The following is an 18,200-nucleotide window of genomic DNA, read 5'->3' as shown; positions in this document are numbered from 1 at the left end:
CTCAGCTCCCTGTGTACTTTGTGGAGGCAATTGCTGCTGGTCAATGTCTCCGCGGAGGAATTGATTATAATTCATTTTAATGAACATCATCTTCTCCACATTTTCTGGATGTAACCTCGTACGCCGATTGCTGACAAGGTGAGCGGCGGCACTAAACACTCTTTCGGAGTACACACTTGTGGGAGGGCAACTTAGGTAGAATAAAGCCAGTTTGTGCAAGGGCCTCCAAATTGCCTCTTTTTCCTGCCAGTATAAGTACGGACTGTGTGACGTGCCTACTTGGATGCGGTCACTCATATAATCCTCCACCATTCTATCAATGGTGAGAGAATCATATGCAGTGACAGTAGACGACATGTCCGTAATCGTTGTCAGGTCCTTCAGTCCGGACCAGATGTCAGCATCAGCAGTCGCTCCAGACTGCCCTGCATCACCGCCAGCGGGTGGGCTCGGAATTCTGAGCCTTTTCCTCGCACCCCCAGTTGCGGGAGAATGTGAAGGAGGAGATGTTGACAGGTCGCGTTCCGCTTGACTTGACAATTTTGTCACCAGCAGGTCTTTCAACCCCAGCAGACTTGTGTCTGCCGGAAAGAGAGATCCAAGGTAGGCTTTAAATCTAGGATCGAGCACGGTGGCCAAAATGTAGTGCTCTGATTTCAACAGATTGACCACCCGTGAATCCTTGTTAAGCGAATTAAGGGCTCCATCCACAAGTCCCACATGCCTAGCGGAATCGCTCCGTGTTAGCTCCTCCTTCAATGTCTCCAGCTTCTTCTGCAAAAGCCTGATGAGGGGAATGACCTGACTCAGGCTGGCAGTGTCTGAACTGACTTCACGTGTGGCAAGTTCAAAGGGCATCAGAACCTTGCACAACGTTGAAATCATTCTCCACTGCGCTTGAGACAGGTGCATTCCACCTACTATATCGTGCTCAATTGTATAGGCTTGAATGGCCTTTTGCTGCTCCTCCAACCTCTGAAGCATATAGAGGGTTGAATTCCACCTCGTTACCACTTCTTGCTTCAGATGATGGCAGGGCAGGTTCAGTAGTTTTTGGTGGTGCTCCAGTCTTCTGTACGTGGTGCCTGTACGCCGAAAGTGTCCCGCAATTCTTCTGGCCACCGACAGCATCTCTTGCACGCCCCTGTCGTTTTTTAAAAAATTCTGCACCACCAAATTCAAGGTATGTGCAAAACATGGGACGTGCTGGAATTTGCCCATATTTAATGCACACACAATATTGCTGGCGTTGTCCGATGCCACAAATCCACAGGAGAGTCCAATTGGGGTAAGCCATTCCGCGATGATCTTCCTCAGTTGCCGTAAGAGGTTTTCAGCTGTGTGCGTATTCTGGAAAGCGGTGATACAAAGCGTAGCCTGCCTAGGAAAGAGTTGGCGTTTGCGAGATGCTGCTACTGGTGCCGCCGCTGCTGTTCTTGCGGCGGGAGTCCATACATCTACCCAGTGGGCTGTCACAGTCATATAGTCCTGACCCTGCCCTGCTCCACTTGTCCACATGTCCGTGGTTAAGTGGACATTGGGTACAACTGCATTTTTTAGGACACTGGTGAGTCTTTTTCTGACGTCCGTGTACATTCTCGGTATCGCCTGCCTAGAGAAGTGGAACCTAGATGGTATTTGGTAACGGGGGCACACTGCCTCAATAAATTGTCTAGTTCCCTGTGAACTAACGGCGGATACCGGACGCACGTCTAACACCAACATAGTTGTCAAGGCCTCAGTTATCCGCTTTGCAGCAGGATGACTGCTGTGATATTTCATCTTCCTCGCAAAGGACTGTTGAACAGTCAATTGCTTACTGGAAGTAGTACAAGTGGGCTTATGACTTCCCCTCTGGGATGACCATCGACTCCCAGCAGCAACAACAGCAGCGCCAGCAGCAGTAGGCGTTACACGCAAGGATGCATCGGAGGAATCCCAGGCAGGAGAGGAATCGTCAGAATTGCCAGTGACATGGCCTGCAGGACTATTGGCATTCCTGGGGAAGGAGGAAATTGACACTGAGGGAGTTGGTGGGGTGGTTTGCGTGAGCTTGGTTACAAGAGGAAGGGATTTACTGGTCAGTGGACTGCTTCCGCTGTCACCCAAAGTTTTTGAACTTGTCACTGACTTATTATGAATGCGCTGCAGGTGACGTATAAGGGAGGATGTTCCGAGGTGGTTAACGTCCTTACCCCTACTTATTACAGCTTGACAAAGGGAACACACGGCTTGACACCTGTTGTCCGCATTTCTGTTGAAATACCTCCACACCGAAGAGCTGATTTTTTTGGTATTTTCACCTGGCATGTCAACGGCCATATTCCTCCCACGGACAACAGGTGTCTCCCCGGGTGCCTGACTTAAACAAACCACCTCACCATCAGAATCCTCCTGGTCAATTTCCTCCCCAGCGCCAGCAACACCCATATCCTCCTCATCCTGGTGTACTTCAACACTGACATCTTCAATCTGACTATCAGGAACTGGACTGCGGGTGCTCCTTCCAGCACTTGCAGGGGGCGTGCAAATGGTGGAAGGCGCATGCTCTTCACGTCCAGTGTTGGGAAGGTCAGGCATCGCAACCGACACAATTGGACTCTCCTTGTGGATTTGGGATTTCGAAGAATGCACAGTTCTTTGCTGTGCTGCTTTTGCCAGCTTGAGTCTTTTCATTTTTCTAGCGAGAGGCTGAGTGCTTCCATCCTCATGTGAAGCTGAACCACTAGCCATGAACATAGGCCAGGGCCTCAGCCGTTCCTTGCCACTCCGTGTCGTAAATGGCATATTGGCAAGTTTACGCTTCTCCTCCGACAATTTTATTTTAGGTTTTGGAGTCCTTTTTTTTCTGATATTTGGTGTTTTGGATTTGACATGCTCTGTACTATGACATTGGGCATCGGCCTTGGCAGACGACGTTGCTGGCATTTCATCGTCTCGGCCATGACTAGTGGCAGCAGCTTCAGCACGAGGTGGAAGTGGATCTTGATCTTTCCCTAATTTTGGAACCTCAACATTTTTGTTCTCCATATTTTAATAGGCACAACTAAAAGGCACCTCAGGTAAACAATGGAGATGGATACTAGTATACAATTATGGACTGCCTGCCGAGTGCAGACACAGAGGTAGCCACAGCCGTGAACTACCGTACTGTACTGTGTCTGCTGCTAATATAGACTGGTTGATAAAGAGATGTCTATGTAACTATGCATGTATAAAGAAGAAAGAAAAAAAAACCACGGTTAGGTGGTATACAATTATGGACGGACTGCCTGCCGAGTGCAGACACAGAGGTAGCCACAGCCGTGAACTACCGTACTGTACTGTGTCTGCTGCTAATAATATAGACTGGTTGATAAAGAGATGTCGTAGTAGTATGTATGTATAAAGAAGAAAGAAAAAAAAACCACGGTTAGGTGGTATACAATTATGGACGGACTGCCTGCCGAGTGCAGACACAGAGGTAGCCACAGCCGTGAACTACCGTACTGTACTGTGTCTGCTGCTAATATAGACTGGTTGATAAAGAGATGTCTATGTAACTATGTATGTATAAAGAAGAAAGAAAAAAAAACCACGGTTAGGTGGTATACAATTATGGACGGACTGCCTGCCGAGTGCAGACACAGAGGTAGCCACAGCCGTGAACTACCGTACTGTACTGTGTCTGCTGCTAATATAGACTGGTTGATAAAGAGATGTCTATGTAACTATGTATGTATAAAGAAGAAAGAAAAAAAAACCACGGTTAGGTGGTATACAATTATGGACGGACTGCCTGCCGAGTGCAGACACAGAGGTAGCCACAGCCGTGAACTACCGTACTGTACTGTGTCTGCTGCTAATATAGACTGGTTGATAAAGAGATGTCGTAGTAGTATGTATGTATAAAGAAGAAAAAAAAACCACGGTTAGGTGGTATACAATTATGGACGGACTGCCTGCCGAGTGCAGACACAGAGGTAGCCACAGCCGTGAACTACCGTACTGTGTCTGCTGCGACTGGATGATAAATGATATAAAAAATATATATATATCACTACTGCAGCCGGACAGGTATATATTATATATTATATAATGACGGACCTGCTGGACACTGTCTGTCAGCAGAATGAGTTTTATTTTTATAGAATAAAAAAAGCAACAACACACAAGTGAAGTCACACGACGAGTGTTTAACTTTTTCAGGCAATCACAATATAAGTATACTACTAACTATACTGGTGGTCAGTGTGGTCAGGTCACTGGTCAGTCACACTGGCAGTGGCACTCCTGCAGCAAAAGTGTGCACTGTTTAATTTTAATATAATATTATGTACTCCTGGCTCCTGCTATAACCTATAACTGGCACTGCAGTGCTCCCCAGTCTCCCCCACAATTATAAGCTGTGTGAGCTGAGCAGTCAGACAGATATATAATATATATAGATGATGCAGCACACTGGGCTGAGCCTGAGCAGTGCACACAGATATGGTATGTGACTGAGTCACTGTGTGTATCGCTTTTTTCAGGCAGAGAACGGATATATTAAATAAACTGCACTGTCTGGTGGTCACTCACTATATAATATTATGTACTCCTGGCTCCTGCTATAACCTATAACTGGCACTGCAGTGCTCCCCAGTCTCCCCCACAATTATAAGCTGTGTGAGCTGAGCAGTCAGACAGATATATAATATATATAGATGATGCAGCACACTGGGCTGAGCCTGAGCAGTGCACACAGATATGGTATGTGACTGAGTCACTGTGTGTATCGCTTTTTTCAGGCAGAGAACGGATATATTAAATAAACTGCACTGTCTGGTGGTCACTCACTAGTAAACTCTCTGCACTCTCTACACTTCTACAGTACTCCTCCTAGTCCTAAACTCCAGTAAATCTCTCTCTCTTATAATCTAAATGGAGAGGACGCCAGCCACGTCCTCTCCCTATCAATCTCAATGCACGTGTGAAAATGGCGGCGATGCGCGGCTCCTTATATAGAATCCGAGTCTCGCGAGAATCCGACAGCGTCATGATGACGTTCGGGCGCGCTCGGGTTAACCGAGCAAGGCGGGAGGATCCGAGTCTGCTCGGACCCGTGAAAAAAACCATGAAGTTCGGGCGGGTTCGGATTCAGAGAAACCGAACCCGCTCATCTCTAGCAGAAAGAACTGGGTAACACCATGCTGCACTGCAGGTGGGGCAGATGTAACATGTGCAGAGAGAGTTAGACTTGGCTGGGGTGTGTTCAATCTGCAATCTAATTTATTTTGCAGTGTAAAAATGAAGCAGCCAGTATTTACCCTGCACAGAAACAATATAACCCACCCAAATCTAACTCTCTCTGCACATGTTACATCTGCCCCACCTGCAGTACAGCACGGTGTTGGCCAGTTGCTTGCTGTTGCTTCACTTACACTCATGGATCAGGCGCACAGTGTGATGCTGTCAGGTTACCAGATAATCTCCCTAGTAATGACCCCGGGGCCATCTCATGGTGTAACTGCATATCTTCCTGTCATGCAGGATCAGGTCCCAGCTTGCTGTAGGTATGTCTGTTGGGGAGGTGGGATGTTTGAGCGGGGGAGGGGGAGGAGGATTACAGGACGCTGGTCCTATAATATCATCTACTGCTGTGGTTCCTTCCCACCCCTCTGACTCTCTGTGTCTTTTCGCACCCCCCTTTTTCACACCACTAAATTTATTAGATCTGCTGTATGGTGTAACCCGCAGTCACAGCTCAGCGATAACCAGGTGTATTAGATCTGTATTAGATCTGCTGTTCGGTGTAACCCGGGGTCACAGCTCAGCTATAACTAGGTTTATTAGATCTGCTGTGCAGTGTAACCCGCGTCACAGCTCAGCGATAACCAGGTTTATTAGATCTGCTGTGCGGTGTAACCCGGTGTCACAGCTCAGCGATAACCAGGTTTATACGATCTGCTGTACAGTGTAACCCGGAGTCATAGGTCAGCGATAACCAGGTGTATTAGATCTGCTGTTCGGTGTAACCCGGGATCACAGCTCAGCGATAACCAGGTGTATTAGATCTGCTGTTCGGTGTAACCAGGTGTATTAGATCTGCTGTTCGGTGTAACCAGGTGTATTAGATCTGCTGTTCGGTGTAACCAGGTGTATTAGATCTGCTGTTCGGTGTAATCAGGTGTATTAGATCTGCTGTTCGGTGTAACCAGGTGTATTAGATCTGCTGTTCGGTGTAATCAGGTGTATTAGATCTGCTGTTCGGTGTAACCAGGTGTATTAGATCTGCTGTTCGGTGTAACCAGGTGTATTAGATCTGCTGTTCGGTGTAACCAGGTGTATTAGATCTGCTGTTCGGTGTGACCAGGTGTATTAGATCTGCTGTTCGGTGTAACCAGGTGTATTAGATATGCTGTGCAGTGTAACCAGGTTTATTAGATCTGCTGTTCGGTGTAACCAGGTGTATTAGATCTGCTGTTCGGTGTAACCAGGTGTATTAGATCTGCGGTTCGGTGTAACCAGGTGTATTAGATCTGCTGTTCGGTGTAACCAGGTGTATTAGATCTGCTGTTCGGTGTAACCAGGTGTATTAGATATGCTGTGCAGTGTAACCAGGTTTATTAGATCTGCTGTTCGGTGTAACCAGGTGTATTAGATCTGCTGTGCAGTGTAACCAGGTTTATTAGATCTGCGGTTCGGTGTAACCAGGTGTATTAGATCTGCTGTTCGGTGTAACCAGGTGTATTAGATCTGCGGTTCGGTGTAACCAGGTGTATTAGATCTGCTGTTCGGTGTAACCAGGTGTATTAGATCTGTGGTTCGGTGTAACCAGGTGTATTAGATCTGCTGTTCGGTGTAACCAGGTGTATTAGATCTGCTGTTCGGTGTAACCAGGTGTATTAGATCTGCGGTTCGGTGTAACCAGGTGTATTAGATCTGCTGTTCGGCGTAACACTGTCGTTCTGTTGGCACTGGGCGTGATGTTGGGTAGGAGCAGCCCTGGAGCAATGTTTCTGAGCGCTGACTTACATGATCTGCACATATAGATGTTACACATTATTTCTGTTGGAAATGTAGCGCGAGGGCCCCAGGAATGGGATCCGGGGCCCCTGGCCCATCGGGATATAATATATAGAGGTGTGTATGTGCGCCGGATGCCGGCACAGCCGCCTGGCCAGCATACAGTGCCATGAGCGCGGTGCGCACGTCGTCTGTGCGAGTAACCGGCTCAGGGTGAGGCGGCTGCTGAGTCACTCTCTACAATTAACCCCTCAGTGGACGGATTGCTGAGGCTCTGATGCGCACACTGTAGGCACGAGCCACAGGAGGGCCGATGCGTAGATGGGGGAGGGGGAACTTTCCGCCGGCTGTGTTGGCGTGGGGCCAGAGGTGCCCAGACGGTGCATTTAGTTTACGTGGGGTCGCCCAGCGCAGCGAGAGTGACGAGTGTCTGATCTGACAGTAGTTGCGCCCTCGCCCTGCGTAAGGAAGTATTGCCCTCTGTGAAGGTCACCCGTGGGGCGGTATCCCGCAGCGGTTGGCCACTCGCCGCCTCTCAGGGTGACATTAGCCATGTATTTCGGGCACTGAGAGGTTAGTGAGGCTGCAGCGCTGTCAGCCAATCACACGGCTCGCCTCCTACACACCCTCCTCAGTCACCATTGTGTACAGAACTGGAATTTCTGGGTGTCAGCGCTCTTACATCAGCTGCATAATGCAGTAATAAGATCTGCGCTCTGGGGGCAGAGCATGGTGTGACGGCGACACCTGGTGGTTATCTGCCGGCATTACAGCGACACGCATACTGTACTATGTACTGTATACTATATGCTATAGGGGTAGATACAGGACATGCCCCCCCCCACCCCCTGCTGCCGTCCCTCATATCGCTCCGTTCTTTCTTCTAGGTCATTGAGAACTTTTACAATGAAACCTGGATCAGCCGCTATGGAATGCCGGTCCCAGAAGCCACCCTGACCTCCCTGTGGTCCCTGTCAGTGGCCATCTTCTCAGTCGGGGGCATGATCGGCTCGTTCTCCGTGGGGCTGTTTGTGAACCGCTTTGGCAGGTGAGTCCTTTCTGCCCGTACCTCACATTCACACACAGAGATGGGACGGTGCAGGGATTTGCTAGTAGGTGCCAGGGTTCCATCCTCCGTCCTCCAGGCTTCCTGATAGGGCACCTGATGAAGAACACCCATTGCGTGCTCCTGGTCCTGGGAAGTGGGATGTGGGCTCAGGCCCGGGACATGGAAGGGTTTTATCCGCCTCCCAATATCATTACATTACTGTGGTGGAACTGGAAATGCCCACGTCCCATAGAAGGTCTCCAGAGGGACCCTGAGCACCATCGTATAATCAACCCTACCATCATATCCCATTTATATTTATCTATATAATTTCCACATTATCCGGCCTCCCATGGAGCAGATATATATATAACAGCCTCTCTGCAGTGTCGCCTGTGCATGTGACCATATATTCTCTTCCCACCCACAGGCGTAACTCCATGTTGATGGCCAACATCCTGGCATTTATTGCTGCCATTTTCATGGGCTTCTCCAAGATGGCGTACTCCTTTGAGATGCTGATTATTGGCCGGTTGGTGATCGGACTCTACTGTGGCCTTACCACTGGATTTGTGCCCATGTATGTTGGGGAAGTGGCACCTACATCCCTCCGAGGGGCCCTGGGGACCCTGCACCAGCTGGGAGTGGTAGTTGGAATACTCATAGCCCAGGTAAGTTACAACACCAGGGAGCGGGACCCAGGGTGTGGGACCCAGTCCCCAGGGTGGTTCCCCTCACAGGCGGCTACATGTAGCCCCTCCTCCTGTCTCCGCAGATCTTCGGCCTGGAGCCAATCATGGGCAATGCCGATCTGTGGCCTCTTCTCCTGGGCTGCATCTTCGTCCCCGCCATCCTGCAATCTGCCGTATTGCCTTTCTGCCCCGAGAGTCCACGTTTCCTGCTCATCAACCGCAATGAGGAAGACAAAGCCAAAAGTGGTGAGTGTGCTGCGGAGCTCTAGGCCCTTCCCCAGCGCGGCGGACATCGGGGCCTATTTATTACACCTACTCTCCTTCCAATGCAACAATGCAAATGGTCAGGGCAGATGCAGCAAACCTTCTAAAGTAGAGAAGTGGTGGTGTTGCCAATAGCAACCAACCTAGTACAGTCTATAACATGATGGCTGGGGCGACACTTCCACCTGTCCTCTGTAGTAGGTTACTGGGTTACTTATTGGTCTGTTTCCAACGCTCTGCTGTGCTGAACGTTTATGTGTGCCGCGCTGATCGTTTGTGTGCCTCGCTGAGCAGTTACATGTGCCGCACTGAGCATTTGTGTGCCGCGATGAGCGTTTATGTGTGCCGCGCTGAGCGTTTATGTGTGCCACACTGATCGTTTGTGTGCCTCGCTGAGCAGTTACATGTGCCGCACTGAGCATTTGTGTGCCTCGCTGAGCAGTTACATGTGCCGCACTGAGCATTTGTGTGCCGCGCTGAGCGTTTATGTGTGCCACACTGATCGTTTGTGTGCCTCGCTGAGCAGTTACATGTGCTGCGCTGATCGTTTGTGTGCTACGTTGAGCAGTTACATGTGCTGCGCTGAGCATTTGTGTGCTGTGCTGAGCGTTTATGTGTGCCGCGCTGAGCGTTTGTGTGCCGCACTGAGCGTTTATGTGTGCCACGCTGAGCGTTTACGTGTGCAACGCTGAGCAGTTACGTGTGCTGCGCAGAGTGTTTATGTGTGCTGTGCTGAACGTTTATGTGTGCCGCGCTGAGCGTTTATGTGTGCTACGCTGAGCATTTATGTGTGCTGCGCTGAGCGTTTATGTGTGCCATGCTGATCGTTTGTGTGCAGCGCTGAGCAGTTACGTGTGCCACACTGAGCGTTTATGTGTGCCGCAATGAGCGTTTATGTGTGCCGCGCTGAGCGTTTGTGTGCCGCGCTGAGCGTTTATGTGTGCTGCGCTGAGAGTTTATTGGTGCTGCGCTGAGAGTTTATGTGTGCTGTGCTGAGCGTTTGTGTGCCACGCTGAGCATTTATGTGTGCCGCGCTGAGCGTTTGTGTGCCGCGCTGAGCGTTTATGTGTGCCGCACTGAGCGTTTATGTGTGCCGCACTGAGCGTTTGTGTGCTGCGCTGAGCATTTATGTGTGCTGCGCTGAGCATTTATGTGTGCTGCGCTGAGCGTTTATGTGTGCCGTGCTGATCGTTTGTGTGCCGCGCTGAGCGTTTATGTGTGCTGCGCTGAGAGTTTATTGGTGCTGCGCTGAGCGTTTATGTGTGCTGTGCTGAGCGTTTATGTGTGCCATGCTGAGCGTTTATGTGTGACGCGCTGAGCGTTTATGTGTGCCGCGCTGAGCGTTTGTGTGCCGCAATGAGCGTTTATGTGTGCTGCACTGAGCGTTAATGTGTGCCACGCTGAGCGTTTATTTGTGCTACGCTGAGCAGTTACATGTGCTGCGCTGAGCGTTTGTGTGCTGCGCTGAGCATTTATGTGTGCTGCGCTGAGCGTTTGTGTGCCGTGCTGAGCAGTTACGTGTGCCGCAATGAGCGTTTATGTGTGCTGCGCTGAGCGTTTATGTGTGCTGCGCTGAGCGTTTATGTGTGCCGCACTGAGTGTTTGTGTGCCGTGCTGATCATTTGTGTGCCGCGCTGAGCAGTTTCATGTGCCGCGCTGATGGTTTATGTGTGCCGCGCTGAGCGTTTACATGTGCCACACTGAGCTTTTGTGTGCCGCGCTGAGCGTTTATATGTGCTGCACTGAGCGTTTATATGTGCTGCGCTGAGAGTTTGTGCGCTGTGCTGAGCGTTTATGTGTGCCGCGCTGAGCGTTTATGTGTGCTGCGCTGAGCGTTTATGTGTGCTGCGCTGAGCGTTTATGTGTGCCGCACTGAGTGTTTGTGTGCCGTGCTGATCATTTGTGTGCCGCGCTGAGCAGTTTCATGTGCCGCGCTGATGGTTTATGTGTGCCACACTGATCGTTTGTGTGCCTCGCTGAGCAGTTACATGTGCTGCGCTGATCGTTTGTGTGCTACGTTGAGCAGTTACATGTGCTGCGCTGAGCATTTGTGTGCTGTGCTGAGCGTTTATGTGTGCCGCGCTGAGCGTTTGTGTGCCGCACTGAGCGTTTATGTGTGCCACGCTGAGCGTTTACGTGTGCAACGCTGAGCAGTTACGTGTGCTGCGCAGAGTGTTTATGTGTGCTGTGCTGAACGTTTATGTGTGCCGCGCTGAGCGTTTATGTGTGCTACGCTGAGCATTTATGTGTGCTGCGCTGAGCGTTTATGTGTGCCATGCTGATCGTTTGTGTGCAGCGCTGAGCAGTTACGTGTGCCACACTGAGCGTTTATGTGTGCCGCAATGAGCGTTTATGTGTGCCGCGCTGAGCGTTTATGTGTGCTGCGCTGAGAGTTTATTGGTGCTGCGCTGAGAGTTTATGTGTGCTGTGCTGAGCGTTTGTGTGCCACGCTGAGCATTTATGTGTGCCGCGCTGAGCGTTTGTGTGCCGCGCTGAGCGTTTATGTGTGCCGCACTGAGCGTTTATGTGTGCCGCACTGAGCGTTTGTGTGCTGCGCTGAGCATTTATGTGTGCTGCGCTGAGCATTTATGTGTGCTGCGCTGAGCGTTTATGTGTGCCGTGCTGATCGTTTGTGTGCCGCGCTGAGCGTTTATGTGTGCTGCGCTGAGAGTTTATTGGTGCTGCGCTGAGCGTTTATGTGTGCTGTGCTGAGCGTTTATGTGTGCCATGCTGAGCGTTTATGTGTGACGCGCTGAGCGTTTATGTGTGCCGCGCTGAGCGTTTGTGTGCCGCAATGAGCGTTTATGTGTGCTGCACTGAGCGTTAATGTGTGCCACGCTGAGCGTTTATTTGTGCTACGCTGAGCAGTTACATGTGCTGCGCTGAGCGTTTGTGTGCTGCGCTGAGCATTTATGTGTGCTGCGCTGAGCGTTTGTGTGCCGTGCTGAGCAGTTACGTGTGCCGCAATGAGCGTTTATGTGTGCTGCGCTGAGCGTTTATGTGTGCTGCGCTGAGCGTTTATGTGTGCCGCACTGAGTGTTTGTGTGCCGTGCTGATCATTTGTGTGCCGCGCTGAGCAGTTTCATGTGCCGCGCTGATGGTTTATGTGTGCCGCGCTGAGCGTTTACATGTGCCACACTGAGCTTTTGTGTGCCGCGCTGAGCGTTTATATGTGCTGCACTGAGCGTTTATATGTGCTGCGCTGAGAGTTTGTGCGCTGTGCTGAGCGTTTATGTGTGCCGCGCTGAGCGTTTATGTGTGCCGCGCTGAGCATTTATGTGTGCCGTGCTGAGCGTTTGTGTGCCGCGCTGAGCGTTTATGTGTGCTGCGCTGAGCGTTTGTGTACTGCGCTGAGCATTTATGTGTGCTGCGCTGAGCGTTTATGTGTGCCGTGCTGATCGTTTGTGTGCCGTGCTGAGCAGTTACGTGTGCCACACTGAGCGTTTATGTGTGCTGCGCTGAGCGTTTATGTGTGCTGTGCTGAGCGTTTATGTGTGCCGCACTGAGTGTTTGTGTGCCGTGCTGATCATTTGTGTGCCGCGCTGAGCAGTTTCATGTGCCGCGCTGATGGTTTATGTGTGCCGCGCTGAGTGTTTACATGTGCCACACTGAGCGTTTGTGTGCCGCGCTGAGCGTTTATGTGTGCTGCGCTGAGAGTTTATTGGTGCTGCGCTAAGAGTTTATGTGTGCTGTGCTGAGCGTTTATGTGTGCCGCGCTGAGCGTTTATGTGTGCCGCGCTGAGCGTTTATGTGTGCCGCGCTGAGCGTTTGTGTGCCGCGCTGAGCGTTTATGTGTGCCGCGCTGAGCGTTTGTGTGCTGCGCTGAGCGTTTATGTGTGCCGCACTGAATAGAAGTGTATATATTGACCAAATTTTCCATCATCAAAACAAACGGTTTATGTCCTGGGGGGAGGCGATGGCTCTGTTCATCTTAAAAAAGATTAAGGCCGATGTACAAATTGCACGGTGATAACGCACCAGCCAACCAGCTCCTAACCCAGCCTGTAACATGACAGATAGGGGCTGATTGGCTGGTACGTATCTCTCTCCAGGCTTAGTACATAGACCCTACAGCCTGTAACATGACAGATAGGGGCTGATTGGCTGGTACGTATCTCTCTCCAGGCTTAGTACATAGCCCCTTTGACTGATAACAATGTATTTCATGGCTACATATTGATTACGTTTGTGTCCTGAGATGATGCTGGATCAGTAGACTCTGTTTCCGCTGGCTTGTGGTAGCCCCCTCATTCTATAGGGCACAGCAGTAACACCCGTCCTCTCTGCTATATCCCGGTATTAGGGCCCCAGGCTACCCTGACCCCGTTACCTTGTCTCACTCATAGTGCTGAAGAAGCTCCGTGGAACCACAGACGTCACCGCGGACCTGCAGGAGATGAAAGAGGAAAGTCGCCAGATGATGCGGGAGAAGAAAGTCACCATCCTGGAGTTGTTCCGGTCACCGTTGTATCGCCAGCCCATCTTCATTGCCATCGTCCTGCAGCTATCTCAGCAGCTTTCTGGCATCAATGCGGTAAGGATGGCGCCCCTCACTTCATGCTCTATAACGGGGACATCTCTATTCGGGGGCAGGAAATAGCTCCTTTTGGAATATTAATCTCGTTATAGAAATTAGTTCCCAGCTCTTAGTTGAAGCGTCTCAGCCACTAAAGTCCATCTGCTCCTCGTTCCAGGTCTTCTACTACTCTACCAGCATCTTTGAGAAAGCCCAGGTTGAGCAGCCGATTTATGCCACCATTGGTGCCGGGATTGTGAACACTGCCTTTACAGTTGTGTCGGTGAGTACGTGGTCCCCTCATCTGCTGACCCTGGATGTGTGCACATTATGACAAGCCTGGCTCTTCATGTGCGTGTCCAGATGGTGACCGTAGCCTCACACTGGAGACACTGGGCGGAACGGGCGATGGAATCGGTATTAATAGTCTGTACTCTTCTTGCAGCTGTTTGTGGTTGAGCGAGCCGGACGCCGCACGCTGCATCTCATTGGGCTGGGTGGCATGGCTTTTTGCGCCATATTGATGACCGTCGCCCTCTTGTTACTGGTAAGTGTAATGGGAGATAATACATGCTTAATAGACCATGGCCCTCATTCCGAGTCGTTCGCTCGGTATTTTTCATCGCATCGCAATGAAAATCCGCTTAGTACGCATGCTCAATATTCGCACTGCGACTGCGCCAAGTAATTTAACAATGAAGATAGTATTTTTACTCACGGCTTTTTCATTGCTCCGGCGATCGTAATGTGATTGACAGGAAATGGGTGTTACTGGGCGGAAACACGGCGTTTTATGGGCGTGTGGTTGAAAACGCTACCGTTTCCGGAAAAAACGCAGGAGTGGCTGGAGAAACGGGGGAGTGTCTGGTCGAACGCTGGGTGTGTTTGTGACGTCAAACCAGGAACGACAAGCACTGAACTGATCGCACAGGCAGAGTAAGGTTGAAGTTACTCAGAAACTGCTCAGTAGTTTGTAATCGCAATATTGCGATTACATCGGTCGCAATTTTAAGAAGCTAAGATACACTCCCAGTAGGCGTAGGCTTAGCGTGTGTAACTCTGCTAAATTCGCCTTGCAACCGATCAACTCGGAATGAGGGCCCATATCCGACCAAGGCCACCCATACATGTGTAGGTACATACTCCAGCCAGCCTGGAGAAGGTGTATTTAAGGTCAACATTTTAGACAGGTTGTATCAGTCCATAATATAATCCAGGATCATACATGCACATAATATTACACATGTGTTCACGTGTCTCATCTTCACCCAACAGGACCGCTTCCAAGAGATGTCCTATCTCAGCATGGTGGCCATTTTTGGCTTTGTGGCATTCTTTGAAATTGGACCAGGACCTATCCCATGGTTCATTGTGGCCGAGCTCTTCAGTCAGGGTCCACGGCCAGCGGCCATTGCTGTTGCCGGTCTTTCCAACTGGACATCCAACTTCATTGTGGGCATGGGCTTCCAGTACGTAGAGGTAAGTGCTTCCCATCGCACCGCGGTATCACATCTCTCTACCATGAGTTTCTCCATCATTGTTTATCCACCACCTCTGTATCTCCCGGCTTCCTAACCACAAGTCTTCTTTGTTCTGCAGAAATTATGTGGTCCCTACGTCTTCATCATCTTCACAGTGCTGCTCATCATATTCTTCATCTTCACCTACTTCAAAGTGCCGGAGACCAAAGGCCGCACCTTTGATGAGATTGCCTCCGACTTCCGGCAGGGTGGAGAATCCTCGAATCCTGACAAGCCTTCTCCAGAAGAGTTCCAAAGCCTGGGAGACTCCCAAGTTTAACCCGTCGCCTCTGACACCTACCTCTGGGCACTTCCCTCTCCTTCTCTACCTGCGTCCGCTCTGCCAGGGTTTATTGGCGGTGCAGAGGGACTTGGGATGAGAACAGTGAGAGAGAAGGTGCGGCTCGGTCTAGTCTCTGTTGGGCACCATGTTGCCACCAGCTAAGCAGGGCATCGCTAGGCAGCACTCTACTCTTAAACAATACTGCTCGCTGCATTTCAAACCTTACTGAATAACCACAGGGTAGCTCTGGGTATCTAGTGTTCCTCGCAGGTTATTTCCCGAACGTGGAGAGATGAAGATGAAAGCTCTAATTGTTTTATATAAGCGTGCGTGTATGGGTGTATGATTTCCTTTTATATCAGATTATTATGGAATTAGTGTGAGCTTTTAGGCCCTACTACACTAGTAGGGTATTTATGGACTGTGTTTACGTACTGTAGTATCGGTTGGAGCTGTTCTTTGGCCGTAGGGCGAAGGACGCAATCTGCAGCCGCCCCTTTAAGGCTGCAGGTCCGGTGGTTGTCTTGGCGGACGCAGAGACACAAAGCCCTGTCTGGCATTGTCCCGTGGCGGAGAGAGATGAGATATGATACCGTGCTGGGTGTGATACACAGATAGTGACCTGTATGAGGACTCTTGCCCACCTGCCCCCCGGTGGCTTCCCATCCTCTCCTCCTAAATGACCAGACGTCTGCTCTGTACGGGCGCCAGCAGATGAATTTATTTTGCAATTGTGTTTCCCACGACTCACACGGTACAGTTTGTGTAATGTCTTGCCATTCCATTTATGTGTAATATTTGCCCCAGTCCTGTAGGTCCCGCTCTGCTGTGGAATCACAGAGAGAAGGATCGCACTGATGACGTTTCCGACACTGCGGAGCGGTGCGGAGAGATTACCCGGCACTGAGTAGAACGGTTCCACCTACTGGGCGGGTAATTACAGCAGCACTGATTATGTTACATTGGCTGTATCCGCACAGTAGGTGTCCTGACCACCAGCTCTGAGGACACGTGTCAGGCTGAACGTGTCCATAGCTATACTGAGGCCCAGCGGCCCCAGCGGCCTCCTCTCACCACAACAGTCTACATATATATATGGTGGGCAGAGGGCACGGAGCGGAGGCTCCTGATCTGCCATTCTAACCTCTTTCTACTCCTGGACGATGCCTTTCATTTTCGTTGGTCTCTCCACAAGGTCGCCCCTTCAGCTTCACGCCCACGCTCCCCATACATTTCTTCCTATAGCTTTTAAAGGTATTTATATATATATTTATATATTTAGATTTATGGGTATATATATAAATATATATTTTTAGCGTTATTACTTGTGTAAATGATAGAGCTCTGCTACCATTCTGTAAATACACGTACTGTAGCTCACATGTCGGTTTTGCACAGTAGGTCAGAACACGTATATAGGTCAATAATCTATGAATTGTGTCACGCTCTTCATGTTTCTTAATATAATACATTTATTTTATTTGTTTTTTTTCTACATCGTCACCGTATTGTGTATTCCATGTGCTGGATGTAACTGAGATATGGACTAGTGAGATATAAATGGTTTCTCCTTATGTGCACATGTATTTATAAATATATATATATATATTAAAGATGGCTGCCCCGGTCGGCATGGCAGCAACACTGCATTTACTGACAGGCCTAGCGCAGAGTTGTCCGTCGCTGAGGCAGATTAATAGCATAATGGGCCACCTGCCAAAATCTAGAAAAATCAACATTTTTATTATTAATTATAAGTAATTATTATTTTATCTGAGAATATCATGTGTTCACTGTTGTGAAATGTACTGTTCAAGCCGGGCGTCATCGCCGGGCGCAGATTCTTGTAATGTCTTGTTAGATGTCCGTTACCATTTGTAGATCACGATGTATCCTGACACGGATTCTTATCCTCTGTTCACTAATAAATGTGCTGTAGTAACACCGTCTGTCTATGGCTGTACATACTGTACCACTCCAGAATGGCGCAAGCTTAATATTCTGGAGCGTTACGTAAGAGATGAATGTCACATATGTCTGAACAGTCCGTGAAGGACGAACGTCGATGTGTTTGTGAGCATTTAAGTGTCTATACGTCTATTTTCACAGGGTATAAGGTCAGGTTTTAGCGCTTTTACTGTTGTTAAATAGATTTTTTTTATTTATTGTGAGTGTGTGACTCAACCATCTTAAAATAAAAAACTACATGAAATAACATTGTGTGTTCTATGTTGTGTTGCCGGGGGATATAACGGCTGTGAAGGAGTCAGAGGTTGTTGGATCGCATGAATCCCTGCAGAAATTATTTGTTCTGGATTGCGCCAATCAGTTGCTGCCAAGGTAATTTCCATATATGGTATCTCTGGCAGCACTTGGAGTCACCACCTGACTCTAACACATAACATGCATGATCGTTACATATGTGTTTGACACCAAAATCTTCTGTAGTCAGTGTGCTAGTAGCCACTTCTTTCATTTCCTGATATACTCTGTGCTGCTGTGGACCCTGCTCCTCCCACTATATAACTCTCAGTCTGTGGCTTCCTGCTGCCTCCATTCCCCTCCTCACATCATGTCACTGCCCCTGTCACATGCAGCCCTGTCCTCACACATCACTCATCTCCTGATATACTCTGTGCTGCTGGGGACCCTGCTCCTCCCACTATATAACTCAGTCTGTGGCTTCCTGCTGCCTGCATTCCCCTCCTCACATCATGTCACTGCCCCTGTCACATGCAGCGCTGTCCTCACTGACACACCAATAATCTCCTGATATACTCTGTGCTGCTGGGTACCCTGCTCCTCCCACTATATAACTCTCAGGCTGTGGCTTCCTGCTGCCTCCATTCCCCTCCTCACATCATGTTACTGCCCCTGTCACATGCAGCCC

At 49.6% G+C, this 18,200-nt stretch overlaps 1 protein-coding gene across 2 annotated transcripts in view; it reads left to right on the top strand.

The window, feature by feature from the left end:
- Positions 1 to 17,525, top strand: part of SLC2A1 (solute carrier family 2 member 1) — a 327,646-nt gene extending 310,121 nt beyond the window's left edge. For both annotated transcript variants that reach the window (XM_063942024.1, XM_063942025.1), the window contains exons 3-10: positions 7,875 to 8,035; positions 8,466 to 8,706; positions 8,811 to 8,973; positions 13,338 to 13,525; positions 13,686 to 13,790; positions 13,953 to 14,054; positions 14,783 to 14,986; positions 15,107 to 17,525. In XM_063942024.1, the coding sequence (XP_063798094.1) occupies positions 7,875 to 8,035; positions 8,466 to 8,706; positions 8,811 to 8,973; positions 13,338 to 13,525; positions 13,686 to 13,790; positions 13,953 to 14,054; positions 14,783 to 14,986; positions 15,107 to 15,307 (1,365 nt within the window). In that variant the 3' untranslated portion in view covers positions 15,308 to 17,525. The remainder of the gene's footprint in view (positions 1 to 7,874; positions 8,036 to 8,465; positions 8,707 to 8,810; positions 8,974 to 13,337; positions 13,526 to 13,685; positions 13,791 to 13,952; positions 14,055 to 14,782; positions 14,987 to 15,106) is intronic.
- The last annotated feature ends 675 nt before the right edge of the window (positions 17,526 to 18,200 follow it).

This window comes from Pseudophryne corroboree, chromosome 10 (genome assembly GCF_028390025.1).
Source record: "Pseudophryne corroboree isolate aPseCor3 chromosome 10, aPseCor3.hap2, whole genome shotgun sequence".
Taxonomy (NCBI): Eukaryota; Metazoa; Chordata; class Amphibia; order Anura; family Myobatrachidae; genus Pseudophryne; species Pseudophryne corroboree.
The sequence above is the reverse complement of the archived record's forward strand: the minus strand, read 5'-3'. Positions and strand labels throughout refer to the sequence as shown.